Genomic DNA, 23,656 nt, shown 5'->3' with positions numbered 1-23,656 from the left:
TTTCTCCAGCGAGCGCAGCTTTGAATTTCACCACGAGTAAGAGACGATGATACGTATGAACATTGCAAAGGCGTTTTTTTGTCAATCAATCCATAGTATAGTAGGTAGCGTAGCTTAGTTTAGTTTCAGTTTCCATTCCTCCTACACTCCCCATCCATGGAGCAGGTACGATGAATAGCATTCCAGCGTTTGTTCTTGCGTCAAGTATACTCGTGCTATGTTTCTGACTGCCTAGTATTGGCTCAACAAGAGACTAAGCAAGCCCGATACCACGAAGATTAAGATTGAGGCAGCGGGATACGCCATCGACGCGCCAACAAATATCCCTCAGTTACCATTTCCTCGCGACTGCTACTGTACACCTCACGGCCACGTCCCTGACAATGATGAGTATTACCAACTATAATCTTAGGCCTGGTTCTCCCTTCAATATTACTTCAATTCAGTCCTCCACCTCATCATGAAAATGCCCCCGTGGACTTTCTTCAATCCACAGCGGTAATAATTGGAGTTAAACTTACCAATGTTGGTAAGGTTCTATTGAACAAATACTTGATGCCTTTGGCACCTTATTTTAGGTGCGTCTGAATGATTGCCTCTCGGTTGTCATTTATACCAACCTTCATGTATGCGCGTTTTGTAGGAAGTGTCGATTCAGTATTGTTCCTGGATATTGGAACAGCACAGATATGCATTCTCGTGCCATGTACGTCGATTGAAGGAACAGAGTCAGACAAGGTGTTCACTCTGTTAAATAGGCTTTTTTCTTCTTGCTTGTGAGTCCGGTTCTCTGTTCTTAGAAATCCTCACGTTCTCGAGGTCTCGTTTCGAGAGGTTCTTCTTCAAGGCTCAGGGATATCATAATATATGAGCTGAGGTATTGCACAAGCATCTGCGCTCATCTGAGTATACACAGCGAGCTAGCAGGATTAAGCGTAGTATCGCAACAAGATGCATCCATATCGTATCGCTCATGCTCGTTCTGATGGAAGAGATCTTGAGTAAAAGGACGGAATCATCTTGTCGTTACTGTCTCTCACTCGGTGAGTGGACTGACCGATGGTTGAGACCAGCCGTCGATAATTCCGAAGAACACTGTTACAATGCGTCGATGAATACATGCTCTTCAGTATCAATATAAGGATATGGAAGAAGCAGGTTTGGTCTCTAGGCTGATGAGTGCAAAAAGCCAACAAGGTACTTTCCTTCGGAAACTTGGGGCGAGCCACATCCCTCGAGGAAATCCTGCTTCTGGCAGTGATCATGACATAACCGTCCCAACCCATCCCTACCCAGTACATCCCGTATCCGCTCCAAGCGCTCGGTACTGCCGATGAAACCAATGTCACCAACGAACGGGATACCGGCAGCATGTAACGTTGCCGTGACCTGAAACAAAGCCGAACATTCAGCTCCGACCGAGGTGATGAGCTCATGGAGAATTGACAAATTTTCCCATGCTTTACGACTCAGTATACCCAGCGTCGATCGTGTGGGGATCAATCTATTTATCGAAGGATGTCCGTCCGAAGTCGATTATTTGCCAGATTCGCAATATTACGGCCGCTCCGAACGTTTCATGTTACGGGTCGAATTGCACACAATGTTGGCACGATGCGATGAAACATAAGTGTTGTCATGATACGTCAGTGGCTATACATGTAGTATTGACTTGCAAATGCTTTAAACTTATTAGGGTGATTGATAATTGTATAGTTTAGGTAGCCTGCATAGTCGCTTTTGTGCGACAATATATTGGCAATATGAAGGATTAAGGTTGGGATATACGATCATCACTATGGTGTATGTACTGTAGATGATGTTTTGTGATGTGCGTTCGGCCAGGAGTGGAGAAAGACCCCAATGGTCGGAGCAATTCACACAGTGCACGTAACGGCCCGTGATGAGCGGAGAGTATGTGTATTTCCTTGTGTCGCCTGCCACACTTGCCGATAGAGTCGCTTCCGCGCCAATGATAGGGCAGGGTGCGACGCTTTTTATAGCTCTTTGCCGACGGGTGGAGAAGAATGCTTTGCAAGGTGGTGCAGACAGAAAGTGTGGCTTGCAGATAGCGGGAGTAGGTGTATTGCGCGCTGAAAATCGCATTGTTAAACATGCATTTCGGCTGATGTGTATTGCTATCGTGTGACTGACTGTATGGTGTCGCAAGATGAAGCCTCTTCAGACTTCATAAAAATATGCATAGAGAACATTTGTATGTTCTGTTGTGGTCAATGGATTTGTTAGCGCGCAACTGTCTTAGTGTACGCTCAAAAGACCGATAGTCGTCGGAAAAGACCGAAAGCACGATGAAGAGATGCGAGTGGAGAGGTGTCTTGTTAACCCTAGTCGCAGAACCCCAGAGAAAACATGGCTGCATGGGTAGCCCTCGATGCGTGTCGGCTGCAAAGTTCCCAGGGTAAAAAGACCTTAATCCTAAGAATAGCTCCTCTCGATCTATGCCAACCAAACACCAGCTCGACGTAGTCATGTGGCTTTACTCAGACTAGCCTGCGAATACACATTTTGTGGCATGAACCTGCTTTGGAACAGTCCGCCATGTCATTTAGCAAAGTTTTAGCCTCGGTGGTCGCAGACGAGTTGGTGATTGGTGCAGCAGTGTTACCACTGGTTCCTTTCTTAGAACTCGTATCTCGTGGCAGCTACTTTCTGCTCCACCACGGCAACGAACGTGGGCAGAACGTCATAGTTCCCAGTCCTGTACTGAGCATGTCGGTGACGAAGTTTGAGAGACATTGTTACAGCAGCTGCGATTGATGCCACGCAGCATGCCGTGATCAGGCGTCCACAAGCAAGGTCGCGTAATTACTGCACAGGCTGGTGGTTCCCGCAAACAAGCATTCTCCGCTGCATCAGATATTGCCAGACGACGCGGGGGAGATTTGGCTTTACCCAGTATTGCGATGGTGTTGTGCGTAGGCGAGGACGTCGACTCGTGGGAACGGAGGCCATGCGATGCTTAATCATCGCCTGGCGGCTCTTCCGTCGATAGCGGAAATACAAGAATAGAGCGAGGTCCGCCACTACTCGGCGCAACTCAATGCGAAAGTAGCGGTATGATGGATGGGCCAGCGTAGTATCGATAGAAAGTGAAGCCAACGCGGGCACCATGGTCAGCGCGATGGAAAGTGTAGACCCTTTTTGTCTGCGGTCTGGTGACGAGTGACGCACGGAGGGCTATTTTTGACCTCGAGATATTGAAGGCCCCGGCTTCCGCAGTGTTTAGCGATCTCTGGTATCGTTGCATCAGCAACTTCAGTATGATTCGCGCATGGCGACCTCATCAATGCGAATTGCGCAGCGGAACCCTCTGCTTGCACTCGCACTCGCATTCAATTCGACGGCCATGGGTGGCTCGTCATGGTGGGCGCTCACTCTGACATCTGGAGCTGTCTGCGAAAAAATTTAGCAGCGCGCGCCCCGAAGCTGACCCGGCGACCATGGCATGGTGCCTTCCTTCACCCACTATTATTCATGCGGCTTCGAACTACCCGTTACAGCATGGCCAACGAGCTATCCATGTGCTACTGGTCGATCGTTCTCCACGCACGGCCCGCGAAGGTGTTGGCGTTTCCTCGGTCGTCGGACCTGAATGGCCGTTTTTCACGCCTCTTGCGCCCTGAGCCCGAGCTCCAGCTTGAGCAGCTCATGCACCTGCACGCTCAAACGTCTCCGTCTCAAGCGGATTGACAGGGGCTTTGACCAGAAGGCCACCCTCTTCTGCATTTGATCCATGGCCGTCGGCGAACTAGCACCTTCACACAGCACCCTAGGCCTGGGGTCAATCCTCGCCAGGCAGGGGGGCGTCTTCATTCATCCAAACACGCCTGACCTTCTTTCACAGCACAGGATCGATGCATGCCAGAAAGCGCCCTTGAAAGGCGAGGGTTCATGGCTCGCTGGAAGCTTAATCCCCACAGGAGTTACACCGGGGCTATGTCATACGAGCATGAGCCAGCCGGTGCCATCTGGCAATCAGTCACTCCATCGACTGTAGCTCCCGCAAGCTTCTCTGACCTCCCTGCTAGCCTCTCCCGTCTCGCGGGCTGCCACCCAAGTCCCTCTTCCGCCGCTCGTGGCGTCACTGCTATTTGTGTGGACGCTACTTTGGGCTAACCCTACTTGGCCCCGTTTCTTGACGTTTGTCGTCTTTGGGACCGAGCACAAGTCACCCTGCGCTTTTGCTCGCATACCACCCAAGTCCCTTCTTCAGCCTGGCGAGCCTCTAGTCTCGTAGCCTTGTCCTCATCCTGCATGGTCACTGTGCAGGGGGCATGTTGCAGACGAGCTTGACCACTTCCGCTGTCACCTCGTCCTGTCGTACCCTCGTAGCGTGTCCGCCGGAGGTATTGCTGGCCTTGCGTCAATATCTCTCCAGCCCTAGAGCTCTCTAAGCACTTCCCATCTGCACTCTGCACTATATATCACCATAACGCCCATCGCCAGCCTCCAAATCAACACCCTGTCCAATTTAGTCACCGGTTTCGACCCCATTACCCTCGCTTTATCAACCGCCCGCCAGATCTACCGCCTGCATATACACAGCCCCTCGCCTATCCTACCTTCCTGTCCGTCTAGCATAGCACACAACGAGAGAACGCTGTCTACGAATCCACCTGTACCCTGACGATTGCGACGACGACCACGCCGTACGGTTCACTTCCCACTTTCGCTAAATTACTTCACCTATCCTCTTGAAAAATGGCTGGACCCGGTGGAGGCCCTTCAAGGCGCAGCCATACCAAGTCCCGAAAGGGTTGCAAAACGTGCAAAAGGCGGCATATTCGCTGTGATGAAACATTCCCGCAATGGTAAGCACCAACAAGTCTTCACTTGCACTCCACATGCTAACTTTGTATCAGCCGCAACTGCACCAAGCACCAGGTTCGCTGCGACTACATGGACAGTCCAACTGCCATGATGCCAGAATCTCCCCAGTCTCCCCAGCAGCCCAATCTGCTCTGGACGCCTGAGATCGAGGCCACCATCGAACTCTGGAGACAGACGGGAGAGTTTCCTTTCCCCGAGCTTCGAGTGTACCCACAACCGCAATGGCGCGCCTTAACGACGGTTGATCTCCGTCTGGTACACCATCTTTCTTCTATCTCGAATGAAATGTTCAGGAATAGGACATCGAAATCTACTCTTTGGACCGACATGATGCCCAAGTACGCACCAAACACCCTAAGCGACAATGTCCAGAAGAACCACTAACATGTGTAGATTCTTGAGCATAGCCGCGACCCATCCATTCGTTATGCACAGCATCCTCGCATTCTCTGCCTCGCATTTGGCGTGGATCTCTCAGTCTACCGAAACCCGAAACCTTGCATTCCATCACGCAAGCCTTGCTCTCAAGGGATTGCACGACGGCATCACCAACTTTACTAAGCACAATTCGGACGCAGTGCTTGCGGCGTCTCTCCTGCTTGCCTGGCAGGCGACAGACTGGTAAGGAAGAGCTGCGCAAATTAGAACAACCAAAGCTAACGTAGTCATATAGGCGAGGCTGGGCTTCTCTGGTCACAGGCACGAAGACCGTCATCCAATCTATGCAGCCCTGGAGGCATGAGTCTCTATTCGCTGACTACATTGCCGAGCACACTCCTATGCCAAACCGACATTTCATGAACCCCATCAGTACTCCAATATCTCCTGAAGCACGAAGAGAGCACATGAACGCCCTGGTCGATATTCACGCCTCCTTGCAACGATTGCAGCCCTACCTCGTCCGTAACGAACAGGAATCGAAATGGGTCGATCAGCTAAAGGGCTATCTCGACCGCCTGAGATCTTCCAGCCAGCCGCAAAGCCCCGAGGAACAATTCAACCAGCTGTACGCATTACGGAAGTGGCTATTCTGGGTTCCCATTTCACTTCTCGCGGCCAAACGGGGGGACGTCAATGTCCTGGTAGTTCTCGCGCACTTTTACGCTACCGCACTAGCCTTGGAGCCGATGTTCCCGGATGTTGCGTCAGTCTTTGTCGCGGATCTTTCCCTTCGTCCATTGGAAGAGATCAACAATCTGGTTCAAGGTTTCCAAGACCCACGATACGATTCACGGCTGCAGACCATGTCGTATCTAGTGCAGTTCCCAATTGATATGGTTTCTTCGTACAAGACTAGGCGGGAATGGTCACGGCAGCAAATGTCGTCCATCTCTCCGATGCAGCAGCAATCTGCATACGCACTGGAGAGCATCAATCTGGATCTGGAGAACCATATCGCGCAGTACAGCTACGGCCAAAGCCTCTCCCCTGCCTTTGCTCCTTCACCACTTACATTCCTTCCCTCTGGCATGACTTCTGCACCAACGTCACCGTACCTTGAAGTCCCCCGATCTGGTACTGTCGACGCGTACGGCACAGCTAGCAGCTATGCATCCTCGAGTAGCTACGCGTCTCCGCTGGGGTCGCCTGCAGCACTGCTACCGCCTTATTCGGCCCCACAAGAACATGCATTCGCATTTGGAATGCAATCTGGTTATCCCAGCGGGTTCGTGGCTACACCTATCTGGACGTGAACGAGCGCGCGCTGAACGATCCCCCAGGAACCAAATGACTAGTCCGATGCAGATTGTCGCTTCTCAACCTCATCATCATAGTCCTATGCCTGATGCTGGAAACGCTCAAGGCCAGGCGACCACTGCGGGGTACGTACCGAGCCAGTACAGTCACGCCTGAGAGAGCATCGTCTCGACGGAAATTCAAGGAACCATGCCGACGCAACGAATTATCACATCCGCCCGGCCCGTCCTCGTCGTCTCCACCGTTGCGTGAGATGAACAATTTCCGATCGATTGATCTCTGCCCATCACCAGCCAGAGTCGGACCTATGACATGCCACCACTGGCAAGGTGTTGTGGCTTCCGCCGTAAGCCGTTCATGGACTGGTTGCTCCGGCGCTTCGGCGCAATATCCGGAGAGACGCAAGGTGGACGGAACAGCAAGTGGACATGTTTCGCACTACGATGCAACAGGCACATGCTCCCCTGTTGTGTCAGCCGTAGTTGGACCGGAGTTGGGTACAATGTAGGAAACGGCACATCGAGCTGCGGGACTGGTGCCCGGCGTGCGTGGAGAAGGCTCGTCAGGCTTTCACAGACGCCACATGAACATCGGCAATGAGACAAGGAAAGAAACTGCATTAGGCGGGGAGCTACGGCGACGAGTACTACTTTCTGAGAGAGGGTTTCCTGATTGAGAGGACTCCGCACTTCCCCGACTACAGCGCAAGGATACTTAGGCACCAGCAGATAGCATGCACAGAAGAATTAAGGTTATCCAGTATCGTCCTAGTTTCTCAGCCCTAGTCCTAGTTCCTCCATGTGATGGCCAGGGTCTGCCCTGCATGCTCGCTTGAAGGATGGACAGGTCAGCTACCAATTTTAGCTTTGTTCAACCAATCACAAGTCGCTACCCCACCATCGCTTCCCATTACCAACCCGGCAGCACGGGTTTACGTACAAGCATATTGCCGACGATGGATTACCGTTGCAGCACTCGAGTTCCTCCGTTGCTGCCAGGTCAAAATGCGCACTTTTCTGGGCTGGGTAACCCGGACGGAAAGGGTTTGGGATCGAGACACAACGTGCGCTAAGGTATGACCTACAGGGAGGAACGAGCTTGATGTCATTCCAGTCCGCTGGATCGCTTTTCGCGGGTAGCGGGTTAAGGTTTTGCTGGCCAATCCAGCCACGCGTACGCGCATCACACTGGTCAAAGCAGCGACAGCTGAGCCATTCTTCTTTGGTGTTCGATTGCGAGAGGTCACTGACTTTGCACCGCCACAGAATACCCCGGCTTGGCAGCCTACCAATAGCGAGAACCGGTCAACGTTGGCGATTTAAGGCTGATCTCGAGATCCCGAGGCTACCTACCATGCAGGTTCTTTTAGTTGCGATTGTAATCAGATGGCCCTTCAGGTCGAATGTGAACGAAGGATTGCAGCCACAGGATCCGGATCCATGCAAGCGACGGACGTAATGAGGAAGGTGCAAGCGGTTCAAACGAATCAATGTGGCCTTCTGGCATGTCCTCCGCTTGTCTGCTTCTGTCGCATTACTTGCATCGCAACACTTGCTTGTCAACATGTTGCCTTCGGCTTTCGACTCCCAATGTGGCTCACCGACAGTTCCAGCAGTGTGTCACGTCTTAGCTAATAGCTCACACCAGAGCCTTCATAGTCGAAACTGTCAAGACCATCTCCTCGGCATCTCGGTACTTGGATGTCCAAGCCTGATCCATGGTCTGCCCGAAAGCATCGCTGTGCGACTCACGTGCTACTGGACTTCGCAAAAGCTTTGGTGCTTGACATCCCAGATGGCAGATGCATCTAGGGAGCCCGGCAGGCCTTAGCCGCGTCCCTGGTTTCACTAGCGAAGGCACGAAAGACCAGGGGAGGCGAGTAGAACCACACTTCCAAGAAACGTGCAATGGGAAAAGAATGACCCACAACAAATTTCCGCCGTTCCTGAGGTGCAAACGGCTCCGCTCCCTTGGATCTTTTTGGGCTCCGCTGTCTCCATCGCGCCCTACACGTTTTTTCGACTGGCAGTCGCGTGCACAGGCTATCTATTTGGTGCCGTGGTCCACGGCCTCCGGAGGGAGTTGCGGTGTCATAATGCCGAGACCTCGTCTCGTCTCGAGCCCACAGTAAAATGCTAGACTGTTCACTCATCTGCCAACAAAACGTAAACATCGCATGATTCTTCCCGCCAATGCGGTTCCTCCATTGACCATGAGAGAAAGCTGATCTGGCAATCGCAAAGCCAGTAGCAAATGACTCGAGTCCTTCCACTGTAAAGAGCAAAGCTCACGAACCGGCACGGCACTAACTCACTTGACCGCCATCCGACGAAGATCATCTACCAAAATCATGTCGGCCGAACAGCACGCGAATGCCTGCGCAAAGAAAGCGATCTCTGACGTCCGGAACAGATTTCCGCTAACACTAAACAGGTCATTGATAATTTCTATTTCCGGTAACAAGCGCACATTGGGGCGAGATCCGACGCGTGCGGCCATGGCGGAAGTGCCGTAGAATGGACATGTCGAGCCGAGAGAGACGGTTCACCTAGGCGTCATGATGCCGAATGCTGGAGAAAGATCCGAAAGGCCAACGACATGATCCACACATAAGGGGTGGCTGAACAAGTGCCATTTGGCACGGACTCATCAGCGACTTAATGCGCTCGCTCGTGGCGGCGACATATTTGTTTTTAGTCGGTGAAGCTTGATCCGATGGTTCTGGAGCCCTTCTGGCGCACACGCTTCGCACGTTCTGGCGCCGGCTCTGAAGATGGGCGAAGCCAAACCTGGGCGAACCGACCAACTAACGGAGATCTCAACACCAACCACTCGGAGAATACTCCTATGTTCAACTCGCCGGCCTCTGCCTGAACTAACTTAGTTCTGACTTGACATCTCACCACATCATCGTCACACTATCACAACTCTCCTTTACCATCCTTTCCTCCGACACCTCCGATCACACTCTAGGTTGGAAGCTAAGCCCCACCTTCCAAACCCCCATTTCATTCCAACCCACGCCATCCTAAGACCAATTCGGCGCGGCGACAATTCACCCGACAACCGGTCTACTGCCATGTAACTGCTACTATTAACCGTCAAATGTCACTGTTGCAAGGTGATCAGCAACATCAGCACAACACTGGCCCCTATCATGACCAAGATCGACAAATGAGCGAAGGAGCGAAGGCACGAAGTTACGATCCTCTGCAACGCGTGGCTTCCTAGATGTGAAACATAGTCTGAAAGATCGTCCCAGAGATTTTTTTTCGCTCATGCAGAACGTGAAAGCTAAGATCCGTTCGTACATCGAACATCCAACAAAGATAAGCATTGGAAATAGTGGGAAAATGTGGATTGCGTGGATGCATGCGTGGATGTAAGACCGAGAAAGAGAGCGAACGAAGACCGTCGTGGCTGGTGATGCGGTAGTTCCAACCGACGCCCTTACTACTCGCACCGCACTCGTTTACCGTCGTGGCAGTCACGCTAATGGGACGTGCCGTGTATACGAGGCTGAAGTACAGTAGTGTGTACAGGTGGGCATGGGCGTTTTTTTATCCCGAGATACGAGGCTGGTGCGGTTGGGGATCCTGGAGTGTTCATTGGGGGAGCGTGGGATGATGGTGACGGTATTGTGGCGTGTCATGTACATGCAGTGGATGTATCTCCGATGTTTCTATCGAAATAAGTTCACTCGGGTACTCTGATACCGCTACATAGACGAACCGATATAGATTGGGTTGGGCGATGATGTCGGAATGTGGAGCAAGTCTGGCGATATGTGCTATACTTCTTTTGACTCTATGGAGAAACTGATGATTGACATCACACAGGCCATTTCTCGGCATCGCCGATGATACGCAAATGCTTCCTGTCTTTCGTTTCTCAGGGGGAGCTTCATTTTCTTTCTTTCTTTCCTTCCTTCTTTGCAAGTGAGGCACTTGGAGAGCTGCCTCCCAAGACTATAGCACTGACTCTCTTGTTCAAGTAGCCCAGCTCCAAGCATCCCACTCCTCCTGCCAGATTACCGGCTCTAGAGCCCCCTCAAAACTCAACACCTGACCTAAGGCACACTCTTCAAAAGTGACCTGATGCTGCTTCTCCAGATAAAAGACATCGTACCTCCCCTCCATTGCATCGCCCAAGCTCTTCACATCACCTCCTGGATGTAATTTCTCCCAGGGCCTCGTACAAACACGGCCCTTGCAACGCTTGAGCGTAAGCAACAAAGCATTGAGTCTCGACGTGACCTTATTTATAGACCACCCGTTTATGGCTGTGCTGTTCGTGTTGTAAAGATTTTCGAGCTGATAAGGATCGTTCTGGCATGTCGTTAGTCACTGCTCAATTTGGCCGTGAAGGATAAAGGGTAGCAGAAAGATGGTACATACCGTCATATCGTATAGTTCATGTTCATTAGTGCACCACACAGTATACGCCAAGTCGTACTCCTCTCCCACCACCCTTACAGTCTTATACGTATTGTTCAACAAAGAGCTCTGCCCGAAGAAGGTATTTCCTTCAACTAGGTAATTACCCCAGAATTCAATGTTGATATGTTCGCTTTTCTCGTTCCGCGCAAGCAGCTCTTCAGTGACAGGAATAGGTTCCCCGTCGAAGTCTTCTCGCAAAGGTATACCAGCTAGATGAAATAGCGTAGGGACGATATCAGTGTGGCTAGAAGGAATAGTTTGGACAGCGCCTTTTGCGATACCAGGACCGCGGATGAAGAAGGGTATGTTGACATCTTCCTCAATGCCGCAGCTTTTTCCAGGCGGGAGGCGGTGCTGAGAGATGTGGAAGCCGTTGTCTGTTGTGTAAATCAAGTAAGTATTTTCAAGAACCTCTGGGGTTGCCTCCAGACGTGCAACGATGGAATCGATGAGCTCGTCCACCGATTGCAGAGATTGTAGACGCTTTCGGTACCAATCATCGTTGTAGTCTATCTCGGATTGGTTGAGTTGGCGGAGGGTCTTGAAGTAGGATGCTGTTCCTGGCTGGAACGTAAATGTGAGATGACGAATGAAATGAGCTGGTGGAAGTAACTTACTTTGTCTGGATTGAAGTTGGGTGTTCGAGGTATCGTGACGTTCTGAAAGAGATGCTCATGTCTCTTTGCAGGAACTGGTGGGTTGAACTTGGCAGGCCGTGGGTTGGTGACTGTCTCTGAATGAGGAGCTATAGGCGCTACACCGATGAAGAACGGTCGATCAGATGCGGCAATAGCTTCTTCCAAGAAACCAACTGCAGCATTGGCTACTAGGTCGGTCGAATACTCTCCTGGTAGATTTTTGTAGGGGTCATGGTTACGAGTCATAGTGGAGTTATAGAAGACGTATGTTCCTGGATCAATCAAGACTAGCTGTGTCAGTAATGGGAAGATACCCTTGCCATTTCGAACAGCTTACAGTCGGATCCATTCCAACCACTGGCTCGTGGTGCATCATATGTGGTGATAGAATGACCATTCATAAGCTTGCCAGTGTAATAGGTGTTGTATCCCGCCTCTTGAAGCCATACCGGAAGGTAGTGATCATTGAACCCTTCCTCGATAAACCTAGGATATCCCCCTTTTTGTAGTTAGAGTTTGTTCATAAAGCGGTACACTTATGTCTAACTTACCATAAGGAGCAGAGACGTCCGTGACATTTGTGTTATGGGCAGCTTTTCCTGTTAAGAGGGACACCCGCGATGGACAGCACAATGCCACAGTACAAAAGTGCTTCTTGAACCAGGTACCTTCTTGGGCAAAATGCTTCTGTACCGAAGGCTGGTAGTCGATAGAATTTAGATGCAAGTCCTGATCATCAGTAATGATGAAGATAAAGTTGGGCTTAGCAGAACGGCCCGTAACAGCAGTTAGCCCCAAGGACAGAAATAGTAAAACTTGACTCTTGATCATGGTTACAGATGAAGTTTGAGTTCTCAAGACTCACAAGGCCAAGAAGACTCTGGTTTTGTATACACTCCAACATCGTCATGGCTTGAGTGACCCACGCCCATCGCGCGAAGTTGGAACTTCATTGCGTGCTCGGGAACAGACCAGGGTCAACCATAGATCCACCCACGATGCACACTAATTGCAATATCTACCAATAGAAAGGTAGTGAAAGATATGGGCTTGTCGATTGAGAGGGACATTTTCGCCTACAAGAGAGAATGAGGTGGCAGCGTGACCTCATAGTAGGCGATCAAGACGAACGTGCTTTTGAAGAAATGACTGATGAACTGGAAACTTAGCCGTACCGAGAGGACGTAGAGGACTTTGCTGCAATAAATGCGCTGCAGCGAGAAGTAGTGAACAGGTAGCATTGCAGGTCATGTTCAGATGCTACGAATGAGCTGTGAGTTGACTGCCTGGGCAGTCGCAACCTTGGATAATTGACTATGGTGATAGATGCTCAAAAGTTGACATGTTGATAGAGAGTCGCGGCCAGATCTGAGTATGCCGAGACTTCTTGGTAATACGAGAAGATGCATCTGAATGCTACCAGTTAGAGGGGTAAGATATGTCAAGACATGGGAAGACCTTGTTCACTCATCATGGTGGGGCATCGGAACCGTTCCGAATCGCGGGCCGAGCAGTTGTTCCGGCGGCGCCTTCGATGGCGTAGGTTCAACGCAGCGACAACTCATAGCAAACCACACCGCTCTACCTCTACGCGCAACTATGTCGGGAGGCTGGAATACTATCGAGTCTGATGCTGTGAGTGTACAAGTTCTTTGAGAGAATAGCTTGCTGACTATCCTAGGGTGTGTTTACATACCTCATCGAGAAGCTCGGTGTTAAGGGCGTCGAGTTCGAAGAACTCACCTCTCTCGACGCTACGGCCCTACAAGCCCTCGGTACCCTTTACGGCGTGATCTTTCTGTTCAAATACCCCACGGGCGAGAAACCCAGCGACGTACCGAAAGATGGCACCTACGACCATGAGGCGGCAAACACCCTCTTCTTCCCCGCGCAAACAATACAAAACGCATGCGGTACACAGGCAATAGTCTCGCTTTTGCTGAATCGAGAAGAGGAGGTCGAAATCGGCAAGGAGCTGAAGGAGTTCAAGGAATTCGCTGGTGACTTTCCACCAGAGGTGCGTCAAGTCAGCGAAGCACCAAGATGAAGTAGCTGATAAGGAGAACAGCTACGTGGAGAAACACTCTCAAACTCGGACCTCATCCGCGAAACCCACAACTCGTTTGCGCGATCTTCACCCTTTGTCGACGAAACACAGCGAACGGCCACCGAGGATGACGACGTCTTCCACTTCATCGCGTAAGCCCACCCTTGGTACCCTGGGCAGCTATAAGAGTTGAGCTAATAGGACGAACAAACAGTTACACAAGTATAAACGGCAAACTCTACGAACTTGACGGCCTCCAACCAGCCCCTATCCTCCACGGCGCCTGCACACCTACAGAATTCCCCAGCAAAATAATTCCTGTCCTCCAACGCCGCATTGCCCGTTATCCCGCCACAGAAATCCGCTTCAACCTCATGGCTTGCTGTCGCGACCTGCGTATCCGCGCACGCGAAATCGGCGACGAGGACGAACTCGAAGAGCAGGAGGACAAGCGCGCCAAGTGGCTGTGGGAGAACTCGTTGAGGAGGCATAATTTCGTAGGATTTGTGGGAGAGTTGCTGAAAGGCGTTGTGAGGGCGAAGTTGGACGCGGGTGAAGGCGAGTATGAGTCGTGGGTTGAGGAAGCCAAGGGCAGGAGCAGCAAGAGGAGAGAGGAGCTGAGGAAGCAAGGCATCGCTGAGGATTGAGCTGTTGGAGTGCGGCCATAGTGTATGATCGGGAGAGACGAGGAATGGGTTTGTGTATAATGATGTTGCATGGGACAATCTGTTGGACACAAATCTGATGATGATGAAGATCTGTCTACTCAACTACCAGAGTATCCGTAATACCGAGTTATCTTCCAGCTTACTCTGTTCACCTCCATGGTACACATCTACTGATCATGGTTACAGATACTCAGGGAAGCGCCCACAAAACTTGTCTCGGAGTCTAAGCACACTTTTCTGTCATGACACAGATGAACGAGAGCAAACATTGTAATGATATCAGATCTTCATTGGTATAGAACTGTCTGCAACCATGCAATTCCCAGATCCAGGGTTTCAACACCATGCCCGCTATGCCTGAATAATGCCGTGAAAAGAAGATTAAGAAAGCCGTTACAACAGTAAAACGAGGGGGATATCTTCGTCGAAATGCGCTACATAACGTCATGAACATGAAACATGATATGGTAGGTGAATGTGGATGCTTGAGGCCGTGAGTGTATGCGTGATAAATTGGAAAGAAAGGAAAGCATGAATGGCCGTCGCTAAGCCGATGCGGCGCAAAAGGCAAGCGAGGCTGGGAAGACTGCCTCCAGAGCGCAGGAGGAAGCTTCGGTTGGTGTTTGGTCGACGACGATGTTGTCTTCCATGGTGGTGGGAGCAGACTCTTCCGCGAGAGGAAGCTCTGCTACAGAGCTGGTAGACACTTCCTCAACCGCCACCTCGTTAAGAATGACCTCAGCCTCAGCCTCAGGTTCAATCTCGGCCTCAGCCTCAGCAACTTCAATTTCCGGGTCCGCAGCAGCAAGAACCGGAATAGCAGTAGGCGTCTGGAACTCAGTGACTGTGAAAGTAGAGTAAGCCGTAGCAGTCATAGTTGCCGTAACAGGATTCGGCATCTGGGCAGCAACCTCGGTAGGTAGCTCGAGCATCTGCGACGACAATGGTGATTGTTGTTGAGCAGCCCGCATACCCATCGCGAGATATGCGACAGCGACAGCCAACAGCAGAATAACGAAATTGCGCTTGTCGCTCAGAAGAAGGATGACATAGTTCTTCATCAGCGTGCTTAGAGGAATCTGATCCGATCGAAGGCGGTGAGAGGCTTCAGCCTCAGCCTTCTCTTGTTCCTTGATAGCAGACTCAAGGGCGCGGAGGCGTTGGGCTACTGCGTCAGATTCGGCGATTGCTTTAGCTTCGAGCTCGAGACGGACAGCTTCTTTCGCTTCGTTGAGTTTGGCCTGAAGATCTTCTTCAAACTTCTTCTTTTCGGCCGCCTTCTCCTCGATACTTTTTTGTAGAGCAGCGGCGGCCTCCTCGAAGGATTTTTGTAGTTCGGCTTCTTCTTTACGCTTCTTTTCGTTGGCTTCCTCTTCCAGAATCTTTGTTTTGGCTGCGGCTTCTTGAATTTGACGTTGGAGTTCCACGGTGTATAGCTGCTTGCGCTTGTCTGCTTCTTGCTCTTCTTGAGCCCGGCGCTCTAGGGTCTTGCGGACTTCTTCGGGGATCCAGGGGTGTATCTCGACATCGCATCTCTCCATGTCATTCCAGCATGCTTGCCATGCGGCAGATCGCATCAGACCGTTGGCGGCGTAGATCTTGATGTCCCATTTCCGTGTACCTGCACCGATACCCTTGCCAGGCTTCTTGAGTTCACGGTGGCAGTCTATGCACATGCTGTGGTCACCGTTGGCCGAAGTGTTGCTTCCTTCGGTCAAGGTGCCTCCACTCATACGACTGCCCCGGCCAGTGTTCTCATCGCCGACGCTGGCGACATCGTCTTCGTCTTCCCGGTCGTCCTCGTCCTCAGGTGGTACAAAGTGACCGCACGGAAGCAGTCGGGGTGTCTTCAGCTCCAAGCTCTCCAGGATGCGTTCCTCAAGCAGGTCGTATTCATCCCGAGGATGCGGGATGAGAAGCCCACGTCGCATCAGAATAATATCCTGTAGCTTCTCCTCCAACAGCTTGTAGTTTTCCACTAGCCAATCCGGCATGATCCTAGCCATGATGTCGTGCGAGTATGGTACCTGCATGGGCAGAATGGTGACATGCAACAAGACAAGCGGTGCCTGTTGCGGTGTGGGGGTGGGTCTCGGACTGTGAGGCTCCCGTATGCTCCTTCTCCGTGACCCAGTAGACTGTCTTGTTACATCGGATTCGGACCTTCCGCTTCTGCTGGGTGTAGCCAGCTTGAAGGATCCCTTCAACCGTTCCTGTGAGGTTTGATGTGCGAGCATTGGTGGAGGCGACGACATCTGCATAGCGCGAACAGACTCTGTGTTCCGGAAGCGCGGGCGTTCCTTTCGGGCTCGCGCACCAGCTTCGTTGGCAGGCAAGGCAGGCTTGGAAGCTATCGAGGATTCTGACGGAATAGCCGAGACGAAGCTGTAATTTGACATCATTCGTTGTTGTGATCCGGGGCGTGATGTGTATGAGCTGCGGTAGGGCTGTGGTTCGTCGTCGGGCTCCTGTTGCTGCAGCTCAATGCTATGTACAAGGTCGTGGGCCATTGGGAACGAGCGTTCGGAGTGGTACGAGTCACTGCCCTCGAAGAGTTCCGAGGGTGACATGGGTTCGCGATCCTGTGGGTCTTCGTAGATGGCGAATGAGGTAAGGCCCGGCTGCGGTGAGGGGTGGTGCATAGTAGTAGTCATGTCGGACCTTCTTGTCGCTCTGTGCAACAATTCTTACAAACAGGTGTAACTCAAGGTCGTGAATGAACAATGGTGGACTGGGTAGAAATCAAGTTCAGGGATCCCATCATCTGAAATTCATCGAGAGCCGAGGCGGCACCCGGTGGGGGGTTGGACGAGAGGTGGTTGGGATGGCTAGTGCGTGCGTTGTCGACGTGTCAAAAGCGTGCTGGCGTTTGTTTACCACACCGACACTTTAGCGCGGCACGGTTGTTGGGAGTAGCCGCAAAAGGTACAATAACGGTGGCTAGTCCTCTCCAGCCCCATACTTTCTGCACACCGCGAACGCTTCAATTGTTAAAGCGCACGGAAAATCGTTGACGCGCTGGATTTCTATCGGTGCAGCCCCCGGCAGTGTTCCCGCTTGTATGTCTCCGTTAGTATTCTTCGCCTTTGATAGGATCTGGGTCCTTCTTCATGCAAGTGCAGCCTCATTCTGCAACATGTAACATGACTACTCAAAGATAACCAAACCCCCACCAGACGAGAAACCATCGCAGGCGCGCATAGCGACAAGCGAAAGTGAGCAGCAGTCAAACCTCGAGCTATTGAACCGACTACTTCATCCACCAAGTAGAAAACAAATGTAGCTCCAAAGTCAAACTTAGCGTACCATGGTCTACAACAAACCTCACGATGCACAGCAATTTTGTCCAAGTTTCGCCAGACGCTTCTTGTCCACGTATCGCTCTGTGGGGCACTACCCCTCTCGTTCGACTCATTCATCACACGCACACGAACAAAGACGTGAATATTCCACCACCACAGTAGCCAGCACACCCTGCATCGGCTCACACCTCCGTACAAGGCATACTCCGCACCTTACATGATGAGATCCATCGTGAAGCCCTTGTTCGGTGAATCTTGAAACAAATTGCAGCATCATATGTTTTCTTCTGGACTAGACATATGCGGGAGAAGACTAGGCTCGATGCCAGCTCCATATGCATCACGAGTCGATTTGACTTGCATAACAGATGTTTGCAAGTGCTCAGCTCGTAGAGTACTATGACAAGCAGACTGAAGATCAATCAGAAAAAGAAGGTGAACCTCTAGCACTGAATACGTTTGCATCATTTACATTGTCATCCAAGTGAATCTAACAACCTCGATCTAACGCTAGACTTTCCTCATCATTGGTCTGCTTCTCGTCTACAACTCATCCGGTCCACCCTCTCTCCCCTCCTTCTTCTCCGCATTCTCAGCGTAGATGCCCGCCTTCCTCAATGCTTCCTCAATCTCCTGCTGACTGGGCGCTTCACCCCCATGCGCCTGATGTTTGATGTCTCCATTCTCCATGTCCTCGACCTGCTGTTGAGAGTCCGGGTGAGGATGTTCTGCCGCAGCAGGCTTCTCGGTTTCCTTGGTTGCCTTCTTAGTCTTGGTGGCCGATTTCTTGGCCTTGGACTTTGTCGCCTTGGCCTTCGTAGTCTTCGACTTGGAAGATTGCGTCGGAGGCTTGAAGTGCTTCATTTTCTTCATCATCATGTCCATGACGACGTCATCTAGCTTCTTCTTCTCAGCAAGAATGTCCTTGACGGTAAAGGCCGGATCGTCGGTGGGTGTGAGTTTGCTCTGCTTAGCCTCATTCTCGTCAAGCCATGCTTGTGCTTTTGAGGCGTAGTCCTGGACAGTCTTTAGGTCGTCTTCCGTGTAAACAGTAGGAACTTCAGTGATTTCAGGTGCGGCGGGTGCATCTGCTTCGTCGTCAAGCTCGTCCATAGGGTCGGTAGATGGCGAGGCGGCAGCGTCAGCAGAAGCCTTAGATACTGCTTCACTGCTCTTGGAGCTCTCGGCTGATTGCGTCTTGATCTGGCCATCCACTAGCTGCTCGACTTCCTTGATGTGAGCGATGGTATCCTTGAGTTCTTTGATGGCGTCAGGACGCTTGGAAGCTTCGTCTTTGCGCTTGAGAACGGGGTTGACAATGTCCTCAAGCTCCTTTAACTTGCTTCTGAGAGTCTTCTCATCTGCATCTGCTCCGCCAGAGTACATCCACTCTGAAGCGGCTTCGAGCGTCGTCTCGAGTGTCGAGCGGACAGCAGATGTGGAAGCACCGATGAACGACTCATCCTCAATGTAATCACGGGCACGGTAAGTGAAGGCTTCAAGCGAGTTCAAGACCTCTTCGCGAACGCGGCGAGACTTGTCTGACGAATCGAAAGCAGCGAGCCTATTCAAAATTAGCATGTGAAGAAGTCGAGCACCGTCCACGGACTCACCTGTCTTGCATCCTCTTCAGCTCCTTACGAGGGAACTTCTTGTATCCTAGCTGCTCAACATCGTATGTAATTGCCGATCGAATGGTCTTAATCTTCTTCTCGCCAGCCTTCGCAGCATCAGTGCTCTCGGTACCCGCCGAAGACGAAGACGAAGAAGATTTCGAAGACGACTTGGAAGCGGACGAAGAAGACGAGCTCTCACTCTCCTTTAACGGCTCCTGGTCCTTCTTGCCACCCATTCCAAACAGGTTCTTGACGCCATCAACAATCCCGCCCTTGACCTCCTCGCTCTCAGTCTCGCAGGTAACCCACGCGGACAAGACTTCAGGAGTACCGGTAACAGGGCTAAGCCTGACTTGTACGTAGTTGTTAAAGGAATCACGGTCGCACTTGTCGTCGTTGATCATGTTTGTAACAACCTGAGTCAGGTTGCCGCTCTGGAAGTGAAGAGTGGGCTCCTTTGACACCTCGCCGTTAGCACCAGGGATGGCCTGGTACATGGTGAACTCAAACTCGCCCATCATCTGGAATGGCAGATCCTTGGTCGCTCCAAGCTTGGTGCTGGGGGTGAAGATCTTCTGGTCGCGGTCCTTCATGTTAAACATGTACTGGTAACCGTGGTTGTAGCCCTGGGTATCCGAGTCACGAATCTCCTTGACGCGGAAAGACGGGCTGAGACCAGCGGCCTTGAAAGCAGCACCGAATACGGCGGCCTCGTCGGCGTTGACATTCGCCCTGATCTTACTCTTGCCTGCGACAGCCTCGAGACGAGCCTGGACGAAAGGTGTACGGCTTGCGCCACCGTGAACGATAACGGAGTCGATGTCAGCGAATGTGAGTCCAGCAGCTTCTAGAGCCTTGTTGATGGGTCCATCGATGCGTTGGGCATAGGTAGCGGCAAGCTCCTCGAACCTAGCGCGAGGGAGTTTGTATCGGAAGTCAACATCCTCGTAGAAGCTCTCGAAAAAGGATGTGGTCTCCTTGTTGGCGCTGAGCATCTGACGAACCCTCTCAGCCTCCTTGAAGAGCTTCGCAGCGGTACGTCCATGGGTCTTGACCTTGTCGGCGGTGAAAGAAGCGCTCTTGGCAGCAGGCAGCTCAACGAAAGTAGCCACCATATCGTCGACAATGAGCGAATTGAGCGCATCACCTCCAAGAGTCCTGTCCCATCCAGTGCCCATAACCTGAACCTCCTGGACAGTCTTGTTGCGCCTTCCAACGTCCTTGACAGTCCTGCCTTGGAACTTGAGAATAGTAGCAGACAAAGATCCAGCACCCATATCGAAGACCAGGTTGATCTCCGGCTTGCCATCCTTTGTGACATCAGGGAATGTCCTGCCTGTAGCGTAGTTGAGACCAACAGCCAGACCATCCGACACGACGCTAAGCACTTTGAGACCAGCCAATCTTGCGGCAATCTCAAGTGCACGCCTCTCATCTACCGTGTAAAAGGCCGGGACGGTAAAGACAACGTCCTGGATATCGTATCCCTTGCCTGCGAGCGCCTTTGCGTTCTCTCTGACGTTCTTTAACTCCATCGCCAATAGTTCCTCGACTGTGTATGATTTATCCTCTGAGAAAACGCCGCTCTGGAAGCTGACCGTCTTGCGACCCTCTGTGCCTGTAACCTCCAACGCGGGGTATCTCTCCTTGTACGTGCCCACAATGTCGCTCTCACTCGATACACCAAGAAGGTGTTTCAGGTTAGGGTATACATCGCCTGGGAATCGTCCTTGCAACGCAATCGCGTCGCCGCCGTAGAAGCGTTCGGGGAAGGAGCCAGCGGGAAGCGCACCGCCTTTCGATGGCTTGAAGGCAACGGCCGATGTTTCTTTCCGTTTCGAGTCTTTGGTGAGGACGATTTCGAGGGGAATGCCAGGCTTTACTAGTGCGGCTTTGATGTATTCGGTGCCCAGATCGACACCCAGCACTGCTGAGGCGGCGGATGCGGTGGACGAGAAGAGGAAAAAGAGACCGAGGAGGATTGTTCCGGGCGAGAGGTTACCTCTCCGGCGTCCGGGTGGCGCCATGATGTGTGGTGGTGTGGGAGAGTGCAATGTGTCGTTAACGTGCAGGCGCGGGAGGGTTGTAGTGGGATGTGCGTCGCGGGGAAGGAGCAGGGTATGTATTCGAGTAGCAAGCCTCGATAGAAGAAAAGAGAAGGATTGGGAATCTATCCCAAGAAAAAGCGGTGTGAATGAAGTGTCGGTCGAAACCGTGTTTCTTCTTGTCGTGTAATCGGCGGGCGGTTTCGTAGTAAATGTACTTGGGGTCGAGCTACCCTGTTCCGAACTTATTTGACACCTGGTCTTTGTCAAAAGGCCAGTTTGACGTTATATCGACCAACGCACGTCACGAGTTAAGATTGCTGTTTTATCTAAAGCTTAATTCACTGCTGCCTAGAGCTGCTTTTGGAATGAGGACATTTGGTCTTATGTAGTTCTTTTGTCGAGTACTATGCACGACTTTCGAGATCCTTTGGGTGCTCTAGCCAATCACATCGTCAGGACACCCGTCTTCGCCGCAATGCAGCAGCGCGACCATGTCCTCTACTTGCAACTTGCAGCCACGCTTCATGCTCTGCAGAATCATGCATGTGTCTTTTGAGGCTCACACTATATCCCAGTTGCCGCTGTCCCTATACACTAGCACCGTCAATGTTACCTATAATACCGGTCCATCATATCCCACGGTTAAACTCCACCATTCCATCCTTGCCACCGCGCTCATGAAACTCGGGCTCAAGCGTCTTCGCACTAATAGCTTGACGTTGTGGGAACGCAGCGAGCGCAAGCGGTAGTGCGAAGATGGACGTCGTGAAAATAAGTCCTGATACGTGTGTTAGCCAGCCCTACCACCATCTCACAGATACTTGCACATTGACTCACCCAGGTTAACAGGAGTCACCATCCTAGGCCTCTGCTTAAGCCACTCGGTCTTCTGCAGCCTAACAAGAATCAGAGGAGGCAGCACCATGATCGGCGTTGCATTGAGCACACGACTCAGCGCTGTTTCTCCCACTGCCAGTGTGGCCGCTTTCTTGCTCTTGCCCAATGGCTTGATCTCGAGATCGCCTGTATCTACTCGCTGTCGCTCAGCTTCTGATAGCGCGGGGTACACGTCGATGCCCTGCCTGATCTCCTCGCCGCGCATCAAGAACACATTGAGCGCACCCGCTGTTGCGACAGCCGCGAAAGGCACTAACCGACCCGCGATGACTTTTGCATTGGGCGAGAGGCTCTTAAGGCGGGGCACCAGCGCGTTGAGACCCAGTGCGACACCGCAGGATGCGCTGACGGCCGTGAGGTATGACTGGACGATGGTTGAGGTAGAGAGCGGGACCGACTTATTCGCGTTGGAGAAGTTGATTCCGACGTTGACCGACTGGTTGGTGACTTGCCATCCTAGTGTTCCCGCCGTCTGTACACGATCAGTATTGTCGTCCCGTCTTAGCATAGAGCTTCTCCTACGTACCCCAAGACCTGGTGTGAGCATCCCAGCCGTGACGACCAGGTTGGTCAGAACAAAGCTCGACATGCGGAAAGGCAGAAAGACTGGCTGTCCCGTGTCTTGCACTTTTGTCAGCGTCCTTGCCCTTCATCGTGCCATTGCGCTGGTTGTAGTACCTGGATGTATGGTAGAGTCGATGATCTTCTTTGCGTTCCACAGCTCCGGTGTCATATCTGGGATCTTGCCCGTCTTGTACGCGGTGACGAGCTTCTTTGCATTTTCGAGGCTGGCTGACGAGGTGAGGAGGGTTCTGTTCGCGCGTTTGTCAGTTGTGATCTGGACTGACAATTGAGACGGAGAGAAGTAATTGAAAAGCCATGAGTCGTGGTACTCACCACACACCCAGCATCCGCAAGGAAACATCATATCCAGCGCGCAGTGTCTCACCTCGGATCCGATATATTTGCTGAGTGCTGCACGCGACCCCAGTATGTGCCCAGATCGTACTGCGAGACGGGCAAGTCGCGGTTTCCAGGTAACGAGGACGTCATCTTGACGAAGAGCAGGATGCGAAAACCGCGGTCGAAGCAAATAAAGCCTCAACAGCCCGCAGAGTCGCAACGAGTTGTGGATGAGTCCTAGTGTGGGTAAATGCAAACAACGATATCGGCGATAATGCGGAGCGGGAACTAACGACAAGCGCGGTAGCGACAAGTTTAATAATATATCTGCCTTTCTAACTTCTATCAAGCTTCCAACCTCAGCCTTACTACAAAGCTGGTGCATCTCATGCTATCAAAAATAAATGAATACTGTGCGCGTGCATGCAAATAACGCTCTAAGATGACTGGAAAGCCCCGCCAATGGCTGTCTCCAGCATATACCAAACATTAACGCGGTATGAACATTGTGAAAACAAGCGCTTTTATGCAACAAAATCAATTCCGTAT

The 23,656-nt window shown here is 51.7% G+C and overlaps 6 protein-coding genes across 6 annotated transcripts; 2 read left to right on the top strand and 4 right to left on the bottom strand.

Moving 5' to 3' along the window:
* Positions 1-4,722: 4,722 nt before the first annotated feature.
* On the top strand, positions 4,723-6,545 carry J4E82_001638 (uncharacterized protein; the record flags this gene model as incomplete). The annotated part of the gene is made up of 4 exons (XM_051727946.1): positions 4,723-4,832; positions 4,884-5,189; positions 5,245-5,472; positions 5,525-6,545. The coding sequence occupies 4 exons, from the start codon at positions 4,723-4,725 to the stop codon at positions 6,543-6,545; spliced, it is 1,665 nt and encodes a 554-aa protein (XP_051592301.1).
* Positions 6,546-10,538: 3,993 nt separating this feature from the next.
* On the bottom strand, positions 10,539-12,457 carry J4E82_001637 (uncharacterized protein; the record flags this gene model as incomplete). The annotated part of the gene is made up of 5 exons (XM_051727945.1): positions 10,539-10,877; positions 10,947-11,552; positions 11,606-11,913; positions 11,964-12,125; positions 12,178-12,457. The coding sequence occupies 5 exons, from the start codon at positions 12,455-12,457 to the stop codon at positions 10,539-10,541; spliced, it is 1,695 nt and encodes a 564-aa protein (XP_051592300.1).
* Positions 12,458-13,225: 768 nt separating this feature from the next.
* Positions 13,226-14,320, top strand: J4E82_001636 (uncharacterized protein; the record flags this gene model as incomplete). Its single annotated transcript, XM_051727944.1, has 4 exons — positions 13,226-13,261; positions 13,308-13,643; positions 13,695-13,825; positions 13,888-14,320. 4 exons carry the CDS (start codon positions 13,226-13,228, stop codon positions 14,318-14,320), a joined length of 936 nt encoding a protein of 311 aa, XP_051592299.1.
* Positions 14,321-14,886: 566 nt separating this feature from the next.
* On the bottom strand, positions 14,887-16,995 carry J4E82_001635 (uncharacterized protein; the record flags this gene model as incomplete). Its single annotated transcript, XM_051727943.1, has 1 exon — positions 14,887-16,995. The coding sequence occupies one exon, from the start codon at positions 16,993-16,995 to the stop codon at positions 14,887-14,889; it is 2,109 nt and encodes a 702-aa protein (XP_051592298.1).
* A 1,191-nt stretch (positions 16,996-18,186) lies between these two features.
* On the bottom strand, positions 18,187-21,286 carry J4E82_001634 (uncharacterized protein; the record flags this gene model as incomplete). Its single annotated transcript, XM_051727942.1, has 2 exons — positions 18,187-19,207; positions 19,257-21,286. The coding sequence occupies 2 exons, from the start codon at positions 21,284-21,286 to the stop codon at positions 18,187-18,189; spliced, it is 3,051 nt and encodes a 1,016-aa protein (XP_051592297.1).
* A 650-nt stretch (positions 21,287-21,936) lies between these two features.
* Positions 21,937-23,257, bottom strand: FSF1 (putative alpha-isopropylmalate carrier; the record flags this gene model as incomplete). Its single annotated transcript, XM_051727941.1, has 5 exons — positions 21,937-22,085; positions 22,145-22,676; positions 22,731-22,825; positions 22,883-23,016; positions 23,154-23,257. 5 exons carry the CDS (start codon positions 23,255-23,257, stop codon positions 21,937-21,939), a joined length of 1,014 nt encoding a protein of 337 aa, XP_051592296.1.
* Between the last annotated feature and the right edge of the window lie 399 nt (positions 23,258-23,656).

This window comes from Alternaria postmessia (assembly GCF_024291825.1).
Source record: "Alternaria postmessia strain BMP 2775 chromosome Unknown scaffold_6, whole genome shotgun sequence".
In the NCBI taxonomy this organism is placed as follows: Eukaryota; Fungi; Ascomycota; class Dothideomycetes; order Pleosporales; family Pleosporaceae; genus Alternaria; species Alternaria postmessia.
This window is presented reverse-complemented; position numbering and strand designations above follow the sequence as displayed.